The 24,598-nt window shown below is 56.2% G+C and overlaps 1 protein-coding gene across 3 annotated transcripts; it reads left to right on the forward strand.

Moving 5' to 3' along the window:
• The first annotated feature begins 1,032 nt into the window (after positions 1-1,032).
• SLC45A3 (solute carrier family 45 member 3) lies at positions 1,033-23,622 on the forward strand. 3 transcript variants are annotated; one of them, XM_053964045.1, is made up of 6 exons: positions 1,033-1,060; positions 1,529-1,627; positions 16,636-17,020; positions 17,238-18,059; positions 20,409-20,674; positions 22,810-23,622. In XM_053964045.1, the coding sequence occupies exons 3-6, from the start codon at positions 16,873-16,875 to the stop codon at positions 23,293-23,295; spliced, it is 1,722 nt and encodes a 573-aa protein (XP_053820020.1). In that variant the 5' UTR covers positions 1,033-1,060; positions 1,529-1,627; positions 16,636-16,872; the 3' UTR covers positions 23,296-23,622. The 3 variants fall into 3 exon arrangements, with proteins under 3 accessions (XP_053820020.1, XP_053820019.1, XP_053820021.1); XM_053964044.1 differs by lacking the exon at positions 1,033-1,060 and adding an exon at positions 1,374-1,457; XM_053964046.1 differs by lacking the exons at positions 1,033-1,060; positions 1,529-1,627 and adding an exon at positions 13,071-13,250.
• Positions 23,623-24,598: the final 976 nt, after the last annotated feature.

Here is a 24,598-nt window from a genome sequence, read left to right on the forward strand (position 1 = left end):
GCACTGCTCCGGCGGGAAGGGGGAAAGAGGAAGGGGGAATTTTTTTAAAGAAAGGCCGGGTATTTGGGGTGAATGGTCCTGTAGGATGGGGCTGGTGGGGCTGATGGCAGTGGTGAGGGCTCGGGAATGGGGCTGAGGGAACGGGGCTGTTCTCCCGGCGGGAGTTGGGGGCTGCAGGGACGGTTCTGCGGGGGCTGAGGATGCGGGGAACGGGATTGTGGGGAATGGGGCTGCGGGAACGGGGTTGTGGGGAATGGGGTTGTGGGGAACGGGGCTGTGGGAACGGGGCTGCTCTACCGGAGGGCTTTGGCCTCAGGGATGCGGGGATCAGGACTGCGGGAACTGGGGCTGTTCTCCCAGCAAAGGGTGCGGGATCGGGACTGCGGGGATTGTGCTCCTGTCCCTGCGGGGATGCGGGATCGGGACTGCGGGATCGAGGCTGTTCTCCCAGCGGGGATGCGGGGATCGGGACTGCGGGAATGGCGCTGCAAGATCGGGACTAAGGGATCGGGGCTGCGGGATCGGGGCTGCGGGATCGGGACTAAGGGATCGAGGCTGTTCTCCCAGCGGGGATGCGGGGATCGGGACTGCGGGAATGGCGCTGCAAGATCGGGACTAAGGGATCGGGGCTGCGGGATCGGGGCTGCGGGATCGGGACTAAGGGATCGGGGCTGCGGGATCGGGGCTGCGGGATCGGGACTAAGGGATCGGGGCTGCGGGATCGGGGCTGCGGGATCGGGACTAAGGGATCGGGGCTGCGGGATCGGGGCTGCGGGATCGGGACTAAGGGATCGGGGCTGCGGGATCGGGGCTGTGGGATCGATCGGGGCTGCAAGATCGGGACTAAGGGATCGGGGCTGTGGGATCGGGACTAAGGGACCGGGGCTGCGGGACCGGGGCTGCGGGGATGCTCGGCCCCGGAGCTCGGCGGCCCGCGGGGCGGGGGGGCGGCCCGGGGGGGCTCCGCCCGCGGCAGCGCATGCTCCCTGCCGGGCCCAACCTGCCCTTTTAAACGGCGGCGGAGGCGCGGGCGGCGGGCTGAGCCCCGGCTGCCGCAGAGGTACGGCTGGGCACGGGGCTGGGCACGGGGCACGGGCACGGGCACGGGCACGGGCACGGAGCTGAGCACGGAGCTGAGCCGGGCCGGGGTGCGGGGGGATGCGCGGGCGGGGATGCGGCTGCCCCGGGATGCCGCTGGTCGTGCCGGGATGCGGCTGCCGCTGCCTTCGCCGGGGGGTTCCGGGCAGACCGGGGGGCTTTCGGGGCTCACACCGCGCTTGCAGTGGCAGCCGGCACCGAGCGCTGCCCGCCGGGTCCGGCCGGGACGGCGGCGCTGCCCGGAGGAGGAGGAGGAGGAGGAGGAGGCGCTGCGGGTCCGATGCTCCTGCGCTGGAGCCGCTGCGGGAAAACAAAAAAAAAGCCCCGCGCGTCGGGAAGCGGAGCAGGAGTGGCCGCAGGTGGGGCTGTGGGAGGGTGTCCTGCCCTCCCCGAGCGCCCGGAGCTCTTCCCAAACTTCTCATTCTGGCAGGGACGCCCGCGGTGACCGCGCTGGTTTAAAGATTCCTCAGCGGGCAGAGTCTGGGCAGCGGGATGGACTCCCAGAAATCCTGAAGACTTGCAGGGACAGGTCAGTGAATCCTTAGAATCCAAGCGAGGCGGCGGCTGGCAAAGGGAGTTTTCATTAGCCCTGGTTCTGTTTGGGTTTGGTGCCTCCCCCTCAGCTCAGTGGGGTCTGCTGCCCCAACAGCCGTCCCTAAATGCCGTGATGGGGGTAATTCCAGGGATTCCTGACTTTGGCAGGACTCGAGATGTTGGTGGTAAAACGCTGGAGTTGTTTATGATAAACATAAACTACCCGACTCATTTGTCTTCCCACGGATGACAGCTTTAGGAGGAAGGGAGAAGCACTAAAATAAATTTATTAATTTTACGGTGGTGACGGCCAGACCTGGCAAGATGCTCGATTTCCATTTTTGTGTTTCAAACAAACATAAAATTGGAAGGGAAACAGCTTTCCTGGTGCTCACCTGGACCTCACGAGCAGCGCAGAGGAAGCAGCCAGGCTCAAAACCCCATTTTTGCCCTGTTCTGGTTCTAGATGTGATTCAGGAGAGCAGCCTTTACGTGTGTAACATGAGAATATCTCCGAATTTATAGAAATAGAACATGAGTAAGAACTTCAAAAGTACCCAAATGACCTGGGCACTGAAGTCATGCAGACACTCCTGAAAAACATGTACCAGCCTTGAAACCTTTTCTATTATTCACCCCACCTGCAATTTTCTTTCTTTTTTTTTTTTTTTTTTTTTTTTTTTTTCGTTTTTTTTAAATGTGATGCTGCCTGAACTCTCTGGCATCATCCAGAGCTGCTTCCCCTTGTGGGGAGTGGCACTGGAGCCAGGTTGACAACCCTGGGATTCCAGGCTGTGCCTAAAACTCTGGATTTTATTGCCACAGAACATTGTGGAAGTCAAGAACGCTTGGCTTAAGGGATTTGGGTGAGGGGGGGAAAAAAAAAAGGATTAGAAATTTGATATGGATAACAAGAATCTCCAGAATTAATAGCAAATTAAATGAGAGCTTTACGGAGGATATAAATCCCTGGATCTTGGGATTTAGAGAGGAAATTCTCCTTGCTGTGGCTGCTTTGGGGATATTCCCCGACGAACAGGGACTTTGTGGTGACTCCTGTGGGTGCTGTGACCTCTTGACGAGGTGCCAGGGAACCTCCAGGTGTTCCCCAGCGTCAGGAGGCTGCTGGAAGCTCGTGGCTGTGCAGAACCAGCCTGGAGCAGCAGCACCATCCCCTGTGAGCAGCTGTGGATGCCTCCACGTGCCCCGGACAAACTCCACCAGCAGCAAAAAGGAGCAAAATCCATTTTTATCAGCAGATTTTTGGCCATGGATCCACGGTGGGAGAGGCTGGAATCACTGGCCTGATCCCTGAGTTAAAAAATACAGCCCTGGCTCTACTTTATCCTTGCCAGAGTCCCTAGGAAATGATGTTTAGCATAAACTCTTGGTAACCTTTTCCCTAAACTGTTTATTTCGCTGGAGCACTCAAGTGGCAGTGCTGGGGAGGGGAGGAGGGCTGCTTTTGGTTTTTTCTCCCTGAGTTTCATCTCTTTTCTCTTCAGCCAAAGCCTCAGCACGGAGCTCAGGGTGATGGCTGGGCTCTTGTGCCTCTTGATGGCATTGGGAGTGCAGGCTCTTAAAAATAAAGAAAATCACCTTCGTGCTGTGCTCAGGGTCTGTTTTCCTCCTGTGATTTACTCCCTTCAGAGGTTTGCAGTGTTTTTGTCACAGAGGGGATGGCTGAGCCTTCCAGAGTGTGGGAATCCTTAAAATCAGAGCTCTGCGTTCGTGTTTATCCCCCAGGAGTGGCTGCTGGGGGCTGCTCTAGGTGCTCTTCAGTGTCTTGCTGTCTCCTCATCATGGCTGAGACAACATCAGAGCAAAGCTTGGCTTGGTTGGGTGAAATCTGGGGAGGTTTTTGATGGATTTGAGGCTCTGAGGGAGCCAGGAGGGAAAGGAGCAGAGGGATTGGAGGGTGGTGCTCCTTGTCAGGAGCAGGGAGAGCAGAAGGGATGGATGCAGAACCCAGAATGGGCTGGATTTCCTCTGTTTGGAAATAATTCCATCAGGTGATGGTGCCCTGTGGCTCCTGGAGTGGGAAGCCAGCCTAGGACAGCTCCTGGTAGCTAAAACTCAGCCCAAACAGCCAAAACCCAGCCCAAACAACCACCCTGGCAAGTCTTGTGACCCCTCAGCCAGGTTCAACCCATGATTAAAGCTGAGTGTGGAGCAAGGGAGTCATGAGAAGCTCGTGAGCAGCTGGCAGCTCTTCTCAGTGCTGATTTCTTGGTTTCTGATTGCTAAATCTCAGACATCCAGCTGGGACCCCCAGCTCAGCTGAGGAAGGGGACGGAGACCCTCAGGGAGGAATCCTGGCTTTTAAGAAGCAGGGGGAAGATTTAAAACTGTCCCTGCAAGGTAGTCAAGCGTGGATCTGCACAATCTTGCACTCGCCATCAAGAAAAGAACAGGAAAAGAGTAAAATACAGGATTATTTAACAGTTCTGTGCCCCGGTGTTTGGTTCTCTGAGACTGACGATGTGAAACCTGTCCTGTTCCTTGTGCTGCTGTTGCTCCTCACTGCTGGAAGAGGCTGATCCTGTGTCATGGAGCTGCAGAAGTTGCTGACGTGCCCAACCCGCTGAGCTGTGGGGTTGCTTGTTCAGAAAACAAAGCTGAGAGTGGGACTCTGAGGCCACCGTTCCATTCCTGCTTGTCCGTGTGGTGCTCCTTGGAGGTCCCCCGAATTTGTGCCCTTCCTCCTTGTTTTCATATCCTAAAATGTCAGTTCCTCTCGCCGTTCCCAAATATTTGCTTAACATTTTGCCAGCCTGCAGAAGAGGAGAAACAGACCCCCGTGAATATTGTCTGGCAAAAGGAGGAGGAATGTGGTCCCAAAGGCTCCTTTGTCTGGGGGCTGGAGGCGGCTGGAGCACACACAGCAAGGAGCAGGTGCCTGATTTGCTGCTCTGAACCGTTTTTCCTCCTCTCTGTTGCTGCACATGAGCTAAAAGGAAACGCTCTCAGTCCGCATCCCAAGGACTGGCCCTGTCCTTCACCCAGGGAAACCTTGTGGGTTGTTGATCTGGGGATTTCAGAGCCAGCTTTTGGTGACTTGCAGATGAATTCTCATCGTGGCCAGGGCTGGAATACTCCAGAGGTTTAAGGATGGCCTCTGGCAAAGTAATGAGGTTTATTTGAAAATAGCAACTTAAAACAATGCCAGGCGCTGGGGTTGGTTTGTGAGGTGTGAAAGTTTTTTCCCTTCCATCAAGGGAGCTGTTTTGGGGTGTTTTTTTTCCCATCTTTGTTTTGCTGGGAGCTGAAGTTCTCCGTGGTGGTTTGTCAGCAGGAGCTGGGACTTCAGGAAAAACAGAAATATAATGAGTGCAGTGAGTCAAATCGTGCAGGTTGTCAGCACTCAGAAGACATTAATGTTCTCGCAGAGCAGGCTGGAGCCAGCTCCAGGAATAACGTGCACAGAGTTGTGGGCAGCACCGAAATCCCGCTTTAGATTTATGGCTTGAGACTTTGGGTGAAATGGGGCATGCAAGGAAATCCCTGGATCACACTTTCCTTCCCAGACATTAAGAGTGAATCCTGCTGGGATCTGACTTGCTGCACGAAGAAGCTGAGGTGAGGATCAGACCTCAGCTCTGCTGCTGATTTGCATCCCAATTGCCTGTTCTTAATTGAGGATTAATGAGCAGAACTGGCTCTTGGGTGGGATTTGAAGTGGGTGTGACCAACCCCGTCCACTTTAGCTGGACCTTGTGAGTGATTTTATCCCTGGTGGTGATTCTGTGACTTTTCCATCGGTCTGGGAATGTTGGGCTGGATCTGCCACTGCTCCAGGGTGTCTTCCTGTTCTTCCCCCCCGTCCCAGGGCTGTGGGGTCACTTCAGTGTGGAGAGGAGATACCCAAAGTGGTTTTTGGTCACCTCCAGGAGCTGAGCTGGCACGCAGTGTCCTGTTAGTGCTCTCCTGTGATCTCTGCGCTACCTCGCTCTGCATTCTGGCCCGAATTGCCAAACTCTCCCTTCGGAGCTGTGCAAAGAGAATAAAGGATTGTTGTGGTCACGGGGCGAGCGCTTCCTCGGAGGTCGGCGCGGCTCATGAATCCAGAGAGCCGGAGCACAAAGGGACAAGGAGGTGACAGTGGCAGCGGGCTGCGGTGCCAGGTACCGGCTCGTGGCGCGACAGGGCAGGGCTTTGTGCGGCCACTGCTGCTGCTGCCAGGCTCCAGAGGTGCTTTTGGGAACGTGGGTGACAAACAGTTCCTGGTGGGAACGTGGGTGACAAACAGTTCCTGGTGGGAATGTTGGTGACAAATGGTTCCCATGGATTTGGGAATGTGGGTGACAAACGGTTCCTCTGCGTTTGTGAATTTGGGAATGTTGGTAACAATTCCTATTCAGACTGTTGGTGACAAACAATTCCTGAGCATTCAAGAATGTTGGTGACAATTCCTGTTAGGAGTGTTGGTGACAAACGATTCCTGTTGGGAATGTTTGTGACAAATAATTCCTGATTGTTCAGGAGTGTTGGTGACAAACGATTCCTGTTGGGAATGTGGGTGACAAACAAGTCCTGAGCATTCAGGAATGTGGGTGACAAACGATTCCTGTTGGGAATGCTGGTGACAAATAATTCCTGAGCATTCAGGAATGTGGGTGACAAACGATTCCTGTTGGGAATGTTGGTGACAAATAATTCCTGAGCATTCAGGAATGTGGGTGACAAACGATTCCTGTTGGGAATGTTGGTGACAAATAATTCCTGAGCGTTCAGGAGTGTTGGTGACAAACGATTCCTGTTGGGAATGTGGGTGACAAATGATTCCTGTTGGGAATGTGGGTGACAAACGAGTCCTGAGCATTCAGGAATGCGGGTAACAAACGGTTCCTGTTGGGAATGCTGGTGACAAACGATTCCTGTTGGGAATGCTGGTGACAAACGGTTCCTGTTGGGAATGCTGGTGACAAACGATTCCTGTTGGGAATGCTGGTGACAAACGATTCCTGTTGGGAATGCTGGTGACAAACGATTCCTGTTGGGAATGCTGGTGACAAACGATTCCGTGCGCCAGGGGCGGCGGGAGCGGCGCTGGAACAAAAGGCTGCTGTGCCCCGGCCAAGGCCGAGTGAGCAATTAATGGGCCTGGACGGGCAGCTTTTCATGAGGATTGACTGAGCCGGGTCGAGGAGAGAGGCTGGACAGGCTCTGAGCGTGCAAATCAAAGGAGAGCGCAGGAATGACACGGGGGATAGCTGGAGGGAGGGAGGGAAGGAAGGAAGGACACTTCCCAGCTATTAAATCTTTCTAGCCCATGGATATTGTTTCAGGGGAAATTCCTGCAGCCTCAGTGCTTGAGATGCCTGCATTCGGGCTGGAGGATGTGCTGTTGGGAAGGTGATTCCACAGGGCCTCTTCCATCTGTGGTTCTCCGAGCCGGCTGCGCTTGTGCTGCCCCCAGGCCCCCCCATCCCTCCCTGCCAGGCCAGGCTGACAGCAGGGGATGAGTGTCGGATCAAGCCCTTTTCTGAAGAGATGGGGCAACTGCGGGGCGTTTTAAAAAACTTTTATTCCATTTCCAGTCTCACTTGAAGGGTGAGACAATGCAGATGTTACCAATGACGCCATCAGAATCAGAAGCTGATTATTTCCTAATTACCAAACGCTGTACCAATCAGCTTTTGCCAAACTTGCTGTAGATGCTATTCCATAGAGTTTGCACACGGGTTCATACTGTGCGCCTTCTGTCAGGCCCTCAGAGCTCTCTACGAGTCCATTTGCCTTTTGGGCAAGGCAGGGAGTGCTGGCTGTCCCTCTGGGTGGCTGGTGGCACAGCCAGAATGGCCTGGCAAGGTGCTGGGTGCCAGCCCTTTGCCCACCCCAGGTGCCCTGGCCGTGTGCCCGAGGCAGCCCGGGGCACGCTGCGGGAATATCAGAGATCTCTCTGCCTCATTTGTGGCTCTCTGAACTTTACCCCAGCAAATAATGGCAAGAGGCAGCCTGGCGTGGAGAGAAAATCCTGCCCCTGCTCAACCCTCGCTGCACAAACTTCCATTCCTGCTTTTTAACAGCACACACGGGGAAGTTTCAGCTCTCGGAGCTCTTTCCTGCCTGTCCCCCTTGTGCCCTGTGCCACGAAACCCCTCAGCAGCCCCGCTCAGAGGGCTCTGCAAGATCCTGGCAGCTTTGAACTTGAACCCCGTGCCTAATTAGTAAAAAGCTGATAATTTAGGGCTGATGTTCTTTCCAGGGCTCAAAATAGAAGTGAGGTTCCTGTTTGGGTGGGGAGTGAGGAGGTGGTAAAAGTGCCTCACTCCATCCACCTCCTGTAGAAATGGCAGCTTTGAGCCTTGTTTTTTTTTTTGTTTTTTTTTTTTTAAGAAGTGGAAAATTTCCCTTCCAGATATTCCTCACTGCTCTATTTTTTTTGGTGAATGTTAAACCCCTGCATGTTGTGGGTCCGTAGCACATTAAACTGATGGTGAGAAGGGGGAAAGGAAAGCAAAAAGCTCCTTAAGTTCTCCATCCAGACCTTCCAGTGAAACTTATCTGCCTCAGAAAATAAAAATCTGATTGCTCCTTATCTCTGCAATTATCAGGCAAAAATAAAATTGCGGAATCTGCCGTTTTCAGAGCCGGGCCTCCTGGCTGGTCTGTCACGATAAGGAAAAGTCTCCCTGTGCTCCAGCAGTGATCTGAGGCCCCTCATTAACCCCGAGGGGTTGATGTGCTGCAGGCAGGAGGCAGAGCCTGGGCAGCTTTTGCTACCCCAGGCACGTGAAACTGCTTTTTTTTTTTTTTTTTTTTTTTTTTTTTTTTTTTTTTTTTCAGCTCTGAGCTGTGGATTTTGCCCTTAAAACACCCCAGAAAATTCCCATTATTCCCTGCACACCTTCCCCTCTGGCAGAGGGTGCTGATGTGGCAGAAAGTCCCTTGGAACGTTGGCATAAACTCCCCTCCGTGGCCAGAGGGGGCTGAAAATGGGTGGGGGGGGCAAGGAGAGCTCGGAGCAGCTCCCAGTTTAAAATGTTTGGAGAGTTTTGCTTCATTCCCTCCTTTTTGCACGTTCCCTCTGCCCGTTCCCGTGGCAGGGACACCAAGGGGGTGTCCAGAGCTCTGGCTGTCCCCTCCTGTGAGCGATGGGGGCTCCGCTCTCACAGCTGTCCCGGGGCTGTTCCTCACCCTGCAAAGGCTCTTTTGTCTCGTTCAAAGCCATGACCTCATTTTACAGACGGAAAACAGAGAGGGGAGAAACCCCCCAACCTGCCAGGGGAGGTCAGAGGGCCGGCTGGGAGATCTGGTAGCATCCAGCTTCTCCAGCAGGGACACAAATAACCGGGACTGGGGGCAGAAAATTGCCCTGGAGAGATGGGCATGTGACTGCTGAGGGGCCCTTTAGTTCTCTGCGTGTCCAGGGCTCCAAGAGCCTCCTTTGAGGTCGGGCTCCCTAAACTTGCAGCCAGAGGGGCTCTGGAAGTGTGTGCCTGTTGCTCTCCCAGGGTTTTTGGAGTTTGGGTTTTTCCCTTTTTTTTTTTTTTTTTTCCTGAGGAGCAGGCTCCTGGCAAAAGCAGGGATGGCTGGAGTTCAGTGTGGGGTGCTGAAATGTGTCTGACCCCTGTGTGGGCACAGTTTGGGCTCAGGGACACCCCTCATCCCTCCTAAAACTCCACCATTTGTTCCCGAGCTGCTCCATGGCCCAGGGGCTGGATTTGCAGCCTCGTGTCCAGCCTTGGCTTTGCTCTGGCCCCTGGTTTTTGCTCAGACACCAGAACTGTCCTTTCCACCCCAAACCCAGTGAGACTCCTCTGGCCCCGTGACTGTCATTTTGCAGATGAAGCCAGGAGTGATGGGGTAGGACTCCTGGAGCTGCCTGGAAGCCCCAGAGGAGCAGGAGCTGGCTTGCCGGGGGGTCAGCTGTCCCCTCACACAGCACTTCTGCTCCAGCTGCAAACAAGAAGTTCCAGTTTCACTTCCCATTTTCCCAGCCATGTGAGCAGACGCCGAGGGCTCACAAGAGCAGGGTCAGTGAGGGCTTCTGGCTGCTCGTCTCCTCCCTGTGACAGATGGGGAAATGCTTCTCTCTCACTCAGCACTGGTGGTTTTAGCTCTGGAGTTTTTGTGTCGGGGGGTTCAGCGCTGAGCTGGCCCCGGGGGCTGCAGTGGCACGGCCACGTGGGTGCTCTGAGTGCCACCAGCACCCGTTTGCTCTTCTCTTTTCCCAGTTCCAGTTTGTCGGGGTAAGCACTTCGTGGTCCCTGTTTGGCTGAGAATTTTCCCCAGAGGATTTCAGCCATGCACAGCCAGGAAATCCCATGTGCTTGCTGGGGCAGGGCTGGTGGAGAGGGAGCGTTCACCCCTCAAAGCAGGGTGGTGAGGGGCAGCACAGCAGCTCCTCTGCACTTTAGGGGGCTGCAGTGGAGGGAAAAGCAGATTCCGAGTGTTCCCGGATTTTGGTGAGTGCACTTTGGCTTTCCTTTGCCTGTGGGGTCGCTGGTGGAGGTGCCCTGAGCCCTGGACAGTCCTGGGGACAGGGGGTGACAGGTCTGGAATTCCCTGCAGCAGCGATTTGGGTTCTCCCTTACAACTCCAAACCTTTGCAAGCCTCACCTCTGCAGAGGATGTGTCCGTGGGGCCATCGGGGCACAGCAAACCCATCCCAGAGCCCCAGGTTCCCTCTCCGTGGGTAGCTGGGATGCCCAGCCAGCCTTGCTGGGCCGGATCTGCTGCAGGCTCTGGGGAAGGGGGGTCTGAAGCACCTGTTGGCGTTTCAGCCCTGGGGAGGCCGCTGCCCTTTTTAAGTGTCCATCTCTTTTTCCTTGCTCCTCACTTCCCGGGATCCCCTTTACAACCAGCCCATTGTGCTGCGGGCTCCAGCAGCTGGGTGGAGTGTTTCAGGCTCAAGTGTAATTTCAGTGCCTTTAAAAGCTTTTGGAGGGCTTTTTTCTTCTTCTTCTTTTTTTTTTTTTTTTTTTTTTTCCTCCTGAAGAGGACAGCAACGCCAACAAGGGATAATTTGATGGATTACTCTGCGGGGCTGAGGGGCTCTCCTTAATCCCCTTTGTGGGGCTGTTGGAGGAGACGCGGAGCAGAAGCCCCCAGCCCCAGGCAGAGAAAAGGCAGCTCAGCAGGGTGGGTTTTACACTCTGACACATAAATACAGGCCCTGGTCATGTGGTGCCGGATATAATCTGTGCCCGTCCCCACGCCGAGGAGAAGGGGGCACCTGGAGGGGGCTTATTTTTTTCCCCCTTTCCATTTGAATTTACATTTTGATTCTTCTGCTTAAAAAAAAAAAAAAAAAAAAAAAAAAAAAAGTAATAATAAGCGGAGAAGAAAGGCCGGGGGAGAGGTTGATTTGGATCAAGTGCCAGGGGTGACGGGCACAGTCTTTAAACAGCAGAAATGAGTGAAAAGCAGAAGCAGATCATCTCATTTCCCCTCCTGCTCCGGAACGGGGGCTCCTCTCATGAATAAAAGCAAGAGCTTGGGTCGTGCAGCAGCAAAACAAAGCTGTGGCTCTGCTGTGCAGCCAGCCAAGCTTGTCTGGAGGCCTGGGGCTGCCTGCAGCAGACCTGACGCCGGCTCAGGGGAGCGTGACCAGGAGGGCTGAGGCTCTCGGGGCTGAAATGCTGCTGCTTTTGGGTGTGGTGAGTGTGTTGAGGAGTCTGGGAGGTTGTGCTTGATGAAGTTTGGTGAGGAGATGCCAGTCCTGAGCGGGTGAAACGCTGCCAGACCCTGCTGTGCAGCGGCACAGATCCCAGTCCAAGCTGGAGATCCCTCTGCAGCTGAGCTGGGCTTTACTGGGGCTTTTCACCGCTGGCCTGAACTCATCCTTGGGGTGCTCCTGGTGAGGTCGGGGTCATCCCTGCAGCCCTGGCCCCTGCTGCCTGCAGGACTCGGGGTGCCCAGCTCCAGCAGTGCCCAGCTCCAGTTATTCCCAGCTCCAGCTGTGCCCAGCTCCAGCTGTGCCCAGCTCCTGGCCGTGCTCCTGGCATGGATGGCCTGGGCAGCCCGAGGGTGAAGCCCAGCCAAGAGCAGGGAGCTGCTGGCACGTGCTGGCCCTGCCGTGGCCCTGGGCTCATGTCTGTCCCCCAGAGAGCTCCACCAGTGTCAGCGTGGCCTCTGCTGAGTCAGTGACCCCGTTAGTCACAGGCGGCTCCTGTTTGGAACGGGAGGAGGAGGAGGAGGAGGCCTGGCTGGAACTGGCTGCTCTTTGCTGGGAGGAAGGCTCCCGGCAGGAGCAGTTCTGGTGCCACGGGAGGGTGCAGGCTGTGGGACAGAGCCTGGGGCTCTGCTCTGTGTCACCTTCGTGCCGTGGGATGAGGTTAGAGCATCCCTGGAGTGTGAGGTGTGACGGTGAAGGGCAGGCAGGACAGAGCTTTCTCCACCCTGCCAACATTCCCTCTGGGCTGCCCATTCCCAAATGGAGGCGCCCTCAGCCGTGTGTCTGTGCCCTAAAGGGACCTGGACAGCTCGGGATTTTAGCCCTGGAAGCAGCAGGATCCCCTCTGGGCTGCTGCAGTGCAGAGGTTCCAGCGGGGCAGGAGAGAACCATCCCCCAGATCCAAGGGTGTCCCTGTGGAAGCTGGAGCTGCCACCGGGATCGGCCCTTCCGTGACTCCCAGGGACTGGGAGATCCTGGCTGCTGGACTCTGCCCTGCGGGATGAGGGAATCCCAAACCCAGCAGCTCTTGAGGGGGTTTCCAGCGCCTGCTGCTCTTTCCCCAAGAACGGAGCCCCGTGGCTCAAAGGAAGCGCGGAGCTCATTCAGAGAGCCAGAATCAATCGCCCTTCTCCCCTCCCTTCGTGAGCACTCCCCTCTCCCCGAGCTGTGAACGGGGTCAAGGAGATTTGGGAGGGGAGGAGGGCCGGGGAGGGGGTCAGGAGAGGTCAGGTGAGTTTTCCATTCCATCCCGAGGAGCCTGCCAGAGCTATTCTCCATGGTGCATTTCCCATTCAGCGGCGCTGAATGGACACTGATAGCTGTGAAAGGCCCTGGCCGCTCCCCAGCTCTCTCCCCTTGAGCTCTCTCCCACCCTTTCTTCCAAAAGGCTTCCAGGGAATTCAGAAAGAGCCCCTTGGAAGGTTGGAAATGTAATGTTGGGGTTTGAATGGGAACTGTTTGCCTGCGCCTCTCTCCGGGTGCCAAACCTGGCACGGGCAGGGAAAGTGAGGATCGGAATCACCCGGGCACTGCTGGGTTGGAGCAGCCCCACCTGAGCCAAGGGATTTCCTTTCCTAAGGGAATAAGGCAGCCCTGAGAGGTCAGAGGTAATTCATAATAAAATCATCAGATGGTTTGGGTTGGAAGGGATCTTAAATCTCATTTTGCTCCCCTCCCTTGCCACATGCAGGGACACCTTCCACTATCCCTGGCTGCTGCAGCCTGGGCTTGGACTCTTCCAGGGATGGGGCAGCCACATTTTCTCTGGGAAACCTATTCCAGCGCCTCAGCATCCTCACCCTGAGCCAAATTCTCTGCTGTCTGATCACTGCTGCTTGTTGAGCTGTGGAGGAGGTGCACAACCTTCTCCACAACTACAAATCAAAGCCTACAGCCACCTTCAGCATCATCTCTTGGTCCCTCTGCACCAGTAGCAGAGATTATGGAGTAGCAGGACATGGGTTCTTCCAGGAATAAATGAGCTTTTCTCTGCCATGTAAGTACACCCACATTTTATTCTTAAAACAACCAGCCCTCCCTCTTCACTGTAAGCACTGCTGAGATGTGATTTCCTCTAAGACCCTGTGTTGGGAAGATTTAGGAGATAGGGAGGAGGAGAGGTTTCTTTGTGTGTGTCAGTCAGTGCCCTGCACATCCACCTTTTCCAGGTGTTTGGGGTTGGTTTTTTTTCCCTAAAAGCTCCCCTGGCTTCGTCCTCTCCACTGCCTTTGTCCAGCAACGCTTTGCTCCTGCCCTGGACCCGCCCTCCTACCTGGCTGCCAGGTGAGGCAGCCTCTGGGAGTTGATCTGCTGTTTCTCTGCAGGGAAAGGGCAGGAAAATCGGGTTTGCAAGCTTTAGAAGCAAACCAGAAAGCCGTGGCTTTGGAGATGGTTTGGCTCTCCCTCGGGAGGGAAGAGGAAGAGCAGCAGCTGATGTCCCATGGCACGCCAGCTCCGGGAGCAGCTGTGGGACAGCCCCACATGTGGCTCCCTTCTGCTCCCGAGTGCAGGAAACCTCAAAAAGTCCCTTTTTGGGGACTGCTGCTATCCTTGTCAAGGTGCTCCTTGAGGAGGAAAGGACAAACCCTGTTCCTGCTGTGGGGATCTGGGGAAACTGAGGCTGGAGGGTGAGAAGTGCCAGTGTCACCTGCACCAGCTGCCCCCATGGGACTGTGGAAGGTGTCCAAAATCCCTCTGGGATGGGCAGGGTGCTGCCAGCTCCCCTGGGTGAGCGTAATGCTGCTGTTCCACCAGGATCTCCCAGCTGGGGATGGATTTTCCTGGCTCCTTCCACGCCAGAGCTGAACAGTCCTGCACAGTCCAGGGGATAAATCCCCCTGGGAAAGACTGGATTAGGGGTTTGAGGAAAGCTGTTTGATCCTGCTGCTGCCGGGGCTGTCACTCAGGGCCAGCAAAGCTGCAGGGACATCTTGTTGGCTTTAAAAACAAAATACCAACCCCACGTCCTAAATCTCTGCTGGAGCAGCAGCAGATCAGCAAAGGAGGGTGATAAATGTGAATATCAGGGGTTTTTTGTTTTTTTTTTTTTTTTTTTGTGTTTGTTTGTTTGTTTGTTTTGGGCAAAATTCAGGTGTGAGCCCAGAGCTGGGGTTTCCTCAGGGCAGCACCCTGTGAGGGGGTGCCAGCAGAGTTTGCTCAGCCCTCAGCGAGTGGCCCGGGCACAGGAGTGGCAGGGTGACAATAACGCCGCTGTTATCAGCAGAAAGGGAGGGCCCTGAAACCAAACCTGTGCTGGGTTCCACCTCTGCTGCCCTGCAAACACTGGAGCAGCTTCTGCTGAGCGCCGTGTGCCCGGGCTGGGCTGCAGGGAGCACCTGCAGGTGAGTCCTGGCTCCCCGAGCCTCCCAAATCTCCCTTTTCCAGCCCCTGTCCTCACGAATCAGCAGTTCAGGTGATTTCCCTACCCAGCACATTTCCCTGTCTCTGTTCTGTGGAAAAAAACCTAAAAGAGTAATTAATGGGTATTGGGATGAAGTTCAGCTCAAGCAGGGAAGTTCATCATCCGCTGCAATTTTATCTACAGCTTTATTGCAGTTGAGACTTCTCATCTCTGGCTGTTCATGATTGTTGCTTCAGGGATTTATTTTCTCGTTGAAGCCCTCGGAGGGTGTGGAGGGGGAGGAGAGGTCTGTTCCTACCTGCTGATAAGAAATCCAGCTCTGCCTCCAAACTGGAATTCTCGGGCAGGTGGACAGATCCCTGCTGCCTCCCCAGTGCTCTGTCACAGCAGTAAAGGGGAAGAAAACGACTTTTAATCTGTGTGAGGCATCTTTCTCTTGATGTTTGGGGTTTCTTTTGGGATAAATCCCCCTCTCCGAGTTCTCCAGACCCCGGAGTACAGCAGGCAGTGGACATCACATCCCCCTCTGAGTGTCTCGGTTAATTTTGCCTTGTGTCTCTGGGAGCCGCTGGAGCTGGAATTCCTCATCCCGGGGCTGGGATCCAGCTGGGCACCCCCCTCACGGAGCCGGGCTGACACATCCTGTGTGGAACCCACATCTGAGCAAGGTGGGCGCTGCCCCCGGCGCTTCCTCGAACCGAAGGGATGCTCAGCCCGGCCCAGGCTTCCTTTGAAGCCGCCTCCGGTGATTAAAGCACAACCGTTCCCCCTCTGTTTGCTGTTTGACCTTGGGCGAGGCGTTTAAATGTTGGCGGTTGTTGAAAGGAGGGATCTTCTGTGGCAGTTGAGGGGAGGTGCAGGGTCCCCAAAGGGGAATAATCGGTATTTACTGAGCTGCTTTACTGGCAGCTCCTGAGCTCAGGAGTGGCGTTTCTCCACAGCGGCAGGCAGGGATGGCTGAGGCTCATCCCCACCCTGCCAGCCTCCCCCTCGCGGGTTATCAGCTGGTGGCGACACGGGGAGAGAGAGAAAAGTGACAAAACTCTGCCGTCTGTACCTGCCTGCACACACCTGTGTGGAGATGGAGGGCAGGGAGGGCTCAGGGAGCACTGATTTCCCCAGGCCACCTCCCCGAGGTGTTTTTAGCAGATTTTGCTGGGCTGGGTGCTGGGAGCCTGGAGGGTTTCTGTCATTTGGGACTGAGAGGCATCTGCTGCCTCCTGCCCTGGCTGCCCAGCCCCTGTCCCCATCCCATGGCCTCTCTCCTCCGGAGGAGCTGGAGAGAAGGGAGCAGTTACAGGGCAAATAAATGACTCAGTCTAATGAGTAAGGTAATTGCCATTCGCTGTTAGATGAGGCTAAAGTGGGTCAGGTTTGTTTGTGAAACTCCACGGAGGCACCGTCTGTTCTCTGTGCCCTATGCCAGGGCTGGAGATGGGATTTGGGTGAAATCGCCTCCCCCGGAGCCTGAGAGCAGCACGGGGGTGTCCTGGTCACCAGGCAGGGCCGTGGTGGGCTCTGGGGATGACCCCGTGTGGCTGCAGGCACTGCCCTGGTCCTTGGAGGGTGAGGGTGAGGATTAGGGTTAGGGTGAGGGTGAGGGTTAGGGTTAGGGTGAGGGTGAGGATTAGGGTTAGGGTGAGGGTGAGGATTAGGGTTAGGGTGAGGGTGAGGATTAGGGTTAGGGTGAGGGTGAGGGTTAGGGTTATGTTGAGTGATTTCCCTGTGAGAGGAGACCCCAAATCCTCTGTCTCTCTGCCATCTGCAAGAGGTGGCTGGACAGGACGGAGAGGTCGTCAGTCCTCGAGGGCAGGATTGGGTTTTCCCAAACCCTGTCTCACCTGTCACAAACCCTTGGAGTCAAACCCAGCACAGCTGGAGCTTTCGTCCTTCCACCTGCCCCTGTCCCGGGCCCTCCCCAGCCTGCTGGGACGGGGACTGTCCCTTTCAGCAGTGACACATCCGTGTGGTGCCTGGTTTGACCCCGTTCCCTGCTGTGTTTAACGCTCTCTCCCCGCAGACCACAGCCTGTGAGCAGGAGGGGAAGCCTGCAGTGGGATCCCTGCCTGGGCTCTCCACATCTCACAAGAAGAGGAAGAGGAAAAGACGGTTCCTTCACCGTTGATAAAATGGGAAGCAGCATCTCCCCAGCAGCCTGGGAAGGGAAGCTCCAGTCCTTGCCTGGGGGGCGTCCCTGGGAGCTCAGCAGCTGGCAGGACACAGCCGTGTGCCACTGAGGGGTCAGGCTGGGGACAGCATGTCCTTGCAGAGCCGCCGGACCCAGCTGCTGCTGGTCAACTCGCTGACCTTCGGGCTGGAGGTGTGCCTGGCCGCCGGCATCACCTACGTGCCACCGCTGCTGCTGGAGGTGGGCGTGGAGGAGAAGTTCATGACCATGGTTTTGGGTAGGCAGCTTTTGTCACCTCTTTGAGGTGGTTTTTTGGTTTTTTTTTTTTTTTTTTTCAACTTTGCAGTCTGGAGGGTGGGGGTGAGCGAGGGCAGGGGGAGTTATCCCTGCAGGGGGCTGTGACCCACTGAAACCTCCCAAATTCACGGGACATCCCTTTTTGGAGTGCACACAGAGCAGCTGCGTCCCTGTAACACCTCCTGTCTCTTTCCCAGGGATAGGCCCTGTCCTTGGGCTGGTTTTTGTGCCTCTGATCGGCTCGGCCAGCGACCACTGGCACAGCAGCTACGGCCGCAGGAGACCTTTCATCTGGGTGCTGTGCCTGGGGGTGCTGCTCAGCCTTTTTGTCATCCCCCACGCCAGCAGCCTGGCCAGCCTGTGTGCCCTCAACCCCCGGCCCCTGGAGATCGCCTTCCTCATCGTGGGCATCGGGCTGCTGGATTTCTGCGGCCAGGTGTGCTTCACCCCGCTGGAGGCCCTGCTCTCCGACCTCTTCCAGGAGCCGGACAACTGCCGCCAGGCCTTCTCCGTGTACGCCTTCATGATCAGCCTGGGCGGCTGCATCGGCTACCTGCTGCCAGCCATCGACTGGGCCTTCCTGGCGCCCTACCTGGGAGGGCAGGAGAGCTGCCTCTTCAGCCTGCTGGCCCTCATCTTCCTCGGCTGTGTGCTGGCCACACTGTTCGTGACAGAGGAGGCCGCCCGGGGGGATGTCCTGGCCGGGCCAGCGCTCAAGGACACGTCCCCAAAGGCGTCCCTGCCGTGCTGCTGCTGGCAGCTGGCGCGGGGGCCGTGCCTGCTGCAGGGCAGGCGGCTGCTGCAGGCGGGGAGGAAGCTGTGCGCGCTGCTGCCGCGGCTGCACGGCCTCTACTGCCGCATCCCCGGGGTCATCCGCCGCCTGTTCGTGGCCGAGCTCTGCAGCTGGATGGCTCTCATGACTTTCATGCTCTTCTACACGGATTTCGTTGGCGAAGGGCTGTACCACGGCGTGCCCAGGGCCAAGCCGGGCACGGAGGCCAGGCGGCACTACGATGAAGGTGAGGAGCGAGCTGGGTGTTCCCCGGGACAGAAACGTTTACTGGGAGCTCGGGATGGGCTCAGCTCTGTTGGTAATGCAAAAAAAAAAAAAAAAAAGCTACAGCAAACTTGGCTTTCTGCAGCTAGGTCAGGAAAGAATGTTTTCCCGTGGCTCCCAGAGCGTGGCACAGGGGACCAGGTTGGGAAACACCTCCTGGTTCCTGCCAGCACGGATCTGGCAGGGCAGCGCTGGCCTGGGGCTGGCTTGTTGAGTGGCAGGCTGCACAGGGAGCAGGATGGAGCTGGCTCTGTCTGCAGGCTCTGCTGGGGAGCTCCTGGCACTGCTCTCCCCTCCTTTCCCAGCGAGGGGTGAGGGTGCTCCCCGTCCTTGGAGAGCAGGGTGCTGTGCCCCCCAGCAGTGAGGTGGGATTTGCTGCTTCTTCCCTCCACGCTGCTGGGAGATTCCCACCTCCCAGCTGCTTCTGGGAGCCCTCCAGCAGCTTTCCCGGCTCTCAGCCCCCTCTCCAGTGCCTTAGAGCTGCTCACAAGCCTGTAGCTGCCACATCCCCAGGCCAGGACACTGCTCCAGCAGCCCTTCACCTGCTCCCAGGTGTTACCTGCTGCCCCATTTTGCCTGCTGCCTTGTGCCAGACCCTTGACTCCCTGCCTAAGCACTCTTTTGGTCTCCCTAATCCCAATCGTTTATTCTGGAGGCACCTTCCTGGCCCTCCTCCTGCAGTTTTCCACTCGGAGGGCCCTGCAGCACACTGCCCCTTTGTGCCGGGTGTCTGTTTAACTTAGAGGCAGCTTAATTATTATTTAACACTTGCACTGTTTAGCTCCCAGCAGGTCAGCCCTCCATTGTGCTGGCTGTCATAGAAACATGTGTTGAGTAATGATCCCCGCTCCAAGGAGTTAATGGTTTTAATTCCCTGAAATCTGAGAGATCTTTGTGGAAGGGTAAGGTCCGGATTGCCACCGGATACCGCAGTTTGGAGCATGTTCTGTACTTTACCTTGGCTCCAGCACAACTCCTCGCTGCCTTTGTTCTGCTGCTGCCTTGGGCATCAGACAACAACTGGATCCTGGTTCAGCAGCAGGTGACAGGTCCTGGGGCAGGAGCAGGAGGAAGGGACAAGCAGTGGCTGCCAAAGGCAGGGATGGCGTTTGGGCTCCCATCTCCCATCTCCTGGCGTGCCCACGGAGGAGGGAGGGGGCTCTGGGGGGTGGCTGCTGCAATCCTGGGATTTGTTGGGTGATGCTGCTCTGCTCCCTGAGCCGGCCCAGGCTGGCAGCGCCCTTGGGGCCTCGCGCTCGCTTTGGGAGTTTGGCACTGAGGCAGAGGGAGGGAGGTTTGGGGCTTTGGGACTGACAGGGAAGGATGTTTTGGGGTTAAGGACTGATGGAGAGGAAAGGGTGTTTTGGGGGTTTGGGACTGACAGAAAAGCAGGGAGGTTTTTGGGGTTTGGGACTGACAGGGAAGGATGTTTTGGGGTTAAGGACTGATGGAGAGGAAAGGATGTTTTGGGGGTTTGGGACTGACAGAGTGGGAGGGAAGTTTTTGGGGTTTGGGACTGACAGTGAGGGAGGGATGTTTTTGGGATTTGGGACTGAGAGAGGGAGGGATGTTTTTGGGGTTAAGAACTGACAGAGAAGGAAGAATATTTTGGATTTGGGACCAAGAGAAGGATGTTTTTAGGGTTTAACAGGGACAGAGGGAGGGATGTTTCTGGAGTTTGGGACTAATGGCAAAGGATGTTTTTGGGGGTTAAGGACTGATGGAGAGGGAAAGGTGTTTTTGGGGTTAAGGACTAACAGAGAGGGAAGGATGTTTTTGGGGTTTAGGACTGAGAGAAGGGTGTTTTTGGGGTTTGGGACTCAGAGAAGGATGTTTTTGGGGTTTGGGACATAGAGAAGGATGTTTTGGGGGTTTGGGACTGAGAGAAGGATGTTTTTGGGGTTTGGGACAGAGAGAAGGGTGTTTTTGGGGTTTGGGACCGAGAGAAGGATGTTTTTGGGGTTTGGGAGTGAGAGAAGGATGTTTTTGGGGTTTAGGACTGAGAGAAGGATGTTTTTGGGGTTTGGGAGTGAGAGAAGGATGTTTTTGGGGTTTAGGACTGAGAGAAGGATGTTTTTGGGGTTTGGGACTGAGAGAAGGATGTTTTGGGGGTTTGGGACCGAGAGAAGGATGTTTTTGGGGTTTGGGACAGAGAGAAGGGTGTTTTGGGGGTTTGGGACTGAGAGAAGGGTGTTTTTGGGGTTTGGGACAGAGAGAAGGGTGTTTTTGGGGTTTGGGACCGAGAGAAGGGTGCTTGGCTGTTGAATCCGGGGGCAGCCAGGGCAGTGTCCACCACCCCTCTCCCCCCCAGGTGTCCGGATGGGCAGCCTGGGCCTCTTCCTGCAGTGCATCACCTCCATCTTCTTCTCGACAATCATGGACTGGCTGGTGAAGCACTTTGGGACACGGGCAGTGTACCTGGCCAGCGTGGTGTTCTTCCCCGGGGCGGCCTTTGTCATGTGCCTGTCCCACAGTGTCACCGTGGTCACCATCTGCGCTGCCCTGACTGGATTCACCTTCTCTGCCCTCCAGATCCTGCCCTACACGCTGGCATCCCTCTACCACCACGACAAACAGGTGGGGATCTGCTCCAGGGCAGCCTGGCCCTGTGGATTTTTTTTCTATTTTTCCTGTGTTTTAGGGAAACTGCTCTGGTTTAGTTATCCCCGTGTGAATTCTGCAGCTCTGCTGGCCTGAGGTGCTACAAAACCCAAGGATTTTCAGCCCTCACGGGTCCTGCTTGCCAGTTTTCATCCACAGCACCACGACCAGTAAAATGAAAACCCGAGCTCTTCCAATTCCCTCAGCTCCAAGGAAAAGAAACCTTGTGAAACTTGTGACACCAGCACAAAAGCTCGTAACCCTGTCCCACAGATGTTATCCTTGTGCAGAAGTCCTAGGAGGTTCCTGAGTCGCACGCTGGATTTATGGGAGTTCCTCTTGTGCTGCAAATGCAGAATTAATTTGTGGTTTGAGAGCAGCTCTTTCATCCCCAGGGCAGTGGCTGGCTGTGCCGTGGAATAAGTAGGAGTTGTTACCACAGGCATCCAGATGTTCCCATTGAAGAAACCCTTCGGAGCAGCCCATCCCAATTGGCACCAGGAGTCCTGTCAGAATGGGGGCTGAGGGAACGTTCAGCTTGGCAGGAGCTGCAGCTTGGCTGGGATCTCCCATGGATGTTTTATCAATGGAACGAAACCCAAACTCCACAGGCTGGGAAGGGGAAGGCCACATTCCCAAGGCTTTGCCAAAGGCTTGACAGGGAAAGGCAGGGAGGGCACAGCTGGCTTTGGTCTCTCCTGCCCGTGGTCTGCTGGTGTTAACAAATGTGGGAACACTCCAGAGACCTCACAGCTTGAGCAGAGAGAGGCAAAAAAAGGGTGAGAAGGAAAAGATTTTGGTTCCCTCTGCCCCCTTTTCCTGGCTGGAGTGAGGAGGATCTGGGCAGGCAGATGGAGCAGCTTGGTTGAGGTTTGGTGCAGAGCTGAGAAAAGAGCCCTTCCCTGCGTTCCCAGCGCTGTCGTGTCCCAGCTGGTGGCACTTTGAAGCGTCCCAGATGAGAAGTGGCTGTTCGTGCTGGGCTCTGGGTTTGGGTTCCCAGTCAGCCACCCCACAAACCCCAAACATTCCTGCTGGCACTGCCCTGGGTGTCTGAAACCCCCCAGCAGCCCCTGGCCCTCCACTCCTGCCCTGCCTCAGGTGATTTCAGGGCAGGCTCAGGTTCCTTTGGCACCCACTGAGGAGGTGGCAAAAGCACGAAATGTCCCCAGGCTGGCTTTGGGCTGTTGAGCCCCAGAGCTTGAGCACAGCCCAGGCCTGGCTTGGCTGGGTTCCCCCGTGAGTCAGGGCTGCTTTGGATCCCGTGCCAGTCGGGAAGAGCCAGCCTGGCTCCCAGAGCCCATCTCACGTGGGCCAGGCTCAGGCTGGCACTCCCCTGAACACACACAAAGCTCTGGTTTTGCTCTCCTGCACAAAAACAAGGCCCTCTCAGAGTCCCAGCTCCTTCCTCATTCACCTCCCAGACTCCCAAATCCTTCCTCACTCACCTCCCAGAGTCCCAGCTCCTTCCTCACTCACCTCCCAGAGTCCCAAATTCTTCCTCACTCACCTCCCAGAGTCCCAACTCCTTCCTCACTCACCTCCCAGAGTCCCAAATTCTTCCTCACTCACCTCCCAGAGTCCCAACTCCTTCCTCACTCACCTCCCAGACTCCGAAATCCTTCCTCATTCACCTCCCAGACTCCGAAATCCTTCCTCATTCACCTCCCAGAGTCCCAACTCCCTCCTCACTCACCTCCCAGAGTCCCAAATTCTTCCTCACTCACCTCCCAGAGTCCCAAATTCTTCCTCACTCACCTCCCAGAGTCCCAACTCCTTCCTCACTCACCTCCGAGAGTCCCAAATTCTTCCTCATTCACCTCCCAGACTCCCAACTCCTTCCTCACTCACCTCCCAGAGTCCCAAATTCTTCCTCACTCACCTCCCAGAGTCCCAACTCCTTCCTCACTCACCTCCGAGAGTCCCAAATTCTTCCTCACTCACCTCCCAGAGTCCCAGCTCCTTCCTCACTCACCTCCCAGAGTCACAGCTCCTCCTCACTCACCTCCCAGAGTCCCAGCTCCTTCCTCACTCACCTCCCAGAGTCACAGCTCCTTCCTCACTCACCTCCCAGAGTCCCAGCTCCTCCTCACTCACCTCCCTGCTTCTCACAGGTATTTCTGCATAGATACAAGCGGAAAGAGGAGGAAGATGCCGCGCTGCTGGACAAGAAATCGGCCTTCTCCAAGGGGCTGCTCTCCAGCCAGAAGCTGTCTTACCAGAATGGCCACACTGGGAGCCTCTTCTCCTCCTCCTCCTCCTCGTCCTCCTCCCCATCCTCCTCCTCCTCATCCTCCCCTCCGGCCGTGTCCAGCTCTGCTCTGTGCGTCAGCTCCCCCTGCGACGTCTCCCTCCGGATCATGGTGGGAGAGCCGGAGCCGGGGGCTCCTGGCCGAGGGATCTGCCTGGACCTGGCCATCCTGGACAGCGCTTTCCTCCTCTCTCAGGTCGTGCCCTCGCTCTTCATGGGCTCCATCGTCCAGTTCACCCAGTCCGTCACTGCCTACATGGTGTCGGCTGCTGGGCTCGGCCTGGTCGCCATCTACTTTGCAACCAAAGTTGTCTTTGACAAGGGTGACATGGCCAAGTACTCCGTGTGACAGCAGGGCAGCCACGGGGGTGGCAGCACGTGGCAGCACCAGCCGTGTGTGTGCCCGCAGGGCCGCTTGTGGGGCGCCTCGCGTGGCACCGGCCGTCCCCAGGCTGGTGCTGTCACCCCAGGGTGGCTCCGGGGCTGGCGGCAGCACGGGGTTAATCTCAGGTGTAAATAAGAGGCTTTGGGGCGTTGTCCTCAGGGCCTGAAGTGCTTTCCAAAGGTGCCTTTAGCAGAGGGAAGCGCGGCACAGCAGCACCAAAGGGGTTCTGCAGGGGGGAGAAGGGAATCGGGGTTTCCCTCTGATAACGGGTCGTGTTCCTGAGCAGGAGCAGCACAGGGAGGGGAAAAAAACACTTCCTCTCCTCTCCTCTCCTCTCCTCTCCTCTCCTCTCCTCTCCTCTCCTCTCCTCTCCTCTCCTCTCCTCTCCTCTCCTCTCCTCTCCTCTCCTCTCCTCTCCTCTCTCCTCTCCTCTCCTCTCCTCTCCTCTCCTCTCCTCTCCTCTCCTCTCCTCTCCTCTCCTCTCCTCTCCTCTCCTCTCCTCTCCTCTCCTCTCCTCTCCTCTCCTCTCCTCTCCTCTCCTCTCCTCTCCTCTCCTCTCCTCTCCTCTCCTCTCCTCTCCTCTCCTCTCCTCTCCTCTCCTCTCCTCTCCTCTCCTCTCTCCTCTCCTCTCCTCTCCTCTCCTCTCCTCTCCTCTCCTCTCCTCTCCTCTCCTCTCCTCCTGTTTGTTGTACTTTTACCCCACTGCTTGAGCAATACTTCGGGACACTGGAGGAGATTTCCTGGGGGAAAGGAGCAGCGGGGCGGCCGAGGTTTACCTGTGGGGCCGAGGGGGTGCCCAGGTGTACCCCCACACTTCTGCCCTCCTGCCCTTCCCCACCTCCATCCAAAACCATGCAGGAGAAAAGTTACCGTGCCTTGTTTTGGGAAAAACAAGGAACATCCCATTAGGACCAGTTCCAAAAGGTGACTTAACCTTTGCCTATGTACCAGCTTGCATCAGACAGAGAGAACTTCTGAGCTTCTGATTTTTTTATTTTTTTTAATGATTGTTTTTACCTTTCCTCATACACACTTCTCAGTCTCTCCTCACCTCAGTGCCTGCATTTGCTCTCTCCCCTCATGGATCCAGACTCTTGTGCCTCTTCCACACGTGGCCCCTAAAAGGTGCTGCCACACACAAGGGAAATCAGTCCCCAGAGGGGTTTTCAGCCCTGTGCCAGTGAAGCAGAGCAGGAAGAGCTGTCCTGGAAGGCCTGGGGGAGTTGCTGATGAGTTAAACTCAGACCTGGAGCTGCTTGCTGCCTGT

This window comes from Vidua chalybeata, chromosome 24 (genome assembly GCF_026979565.1).
Source record: "Vidua chalybeata isolate OUT-0048 chromosome 24, bVidCha1 merged haplotype, whole genome shotgun sequence".
NCBI lineage: Eukaryota > Metazoa > Chordata > Aves > Passeriformes > Viduidae > Vidua > Vidua chalybeata.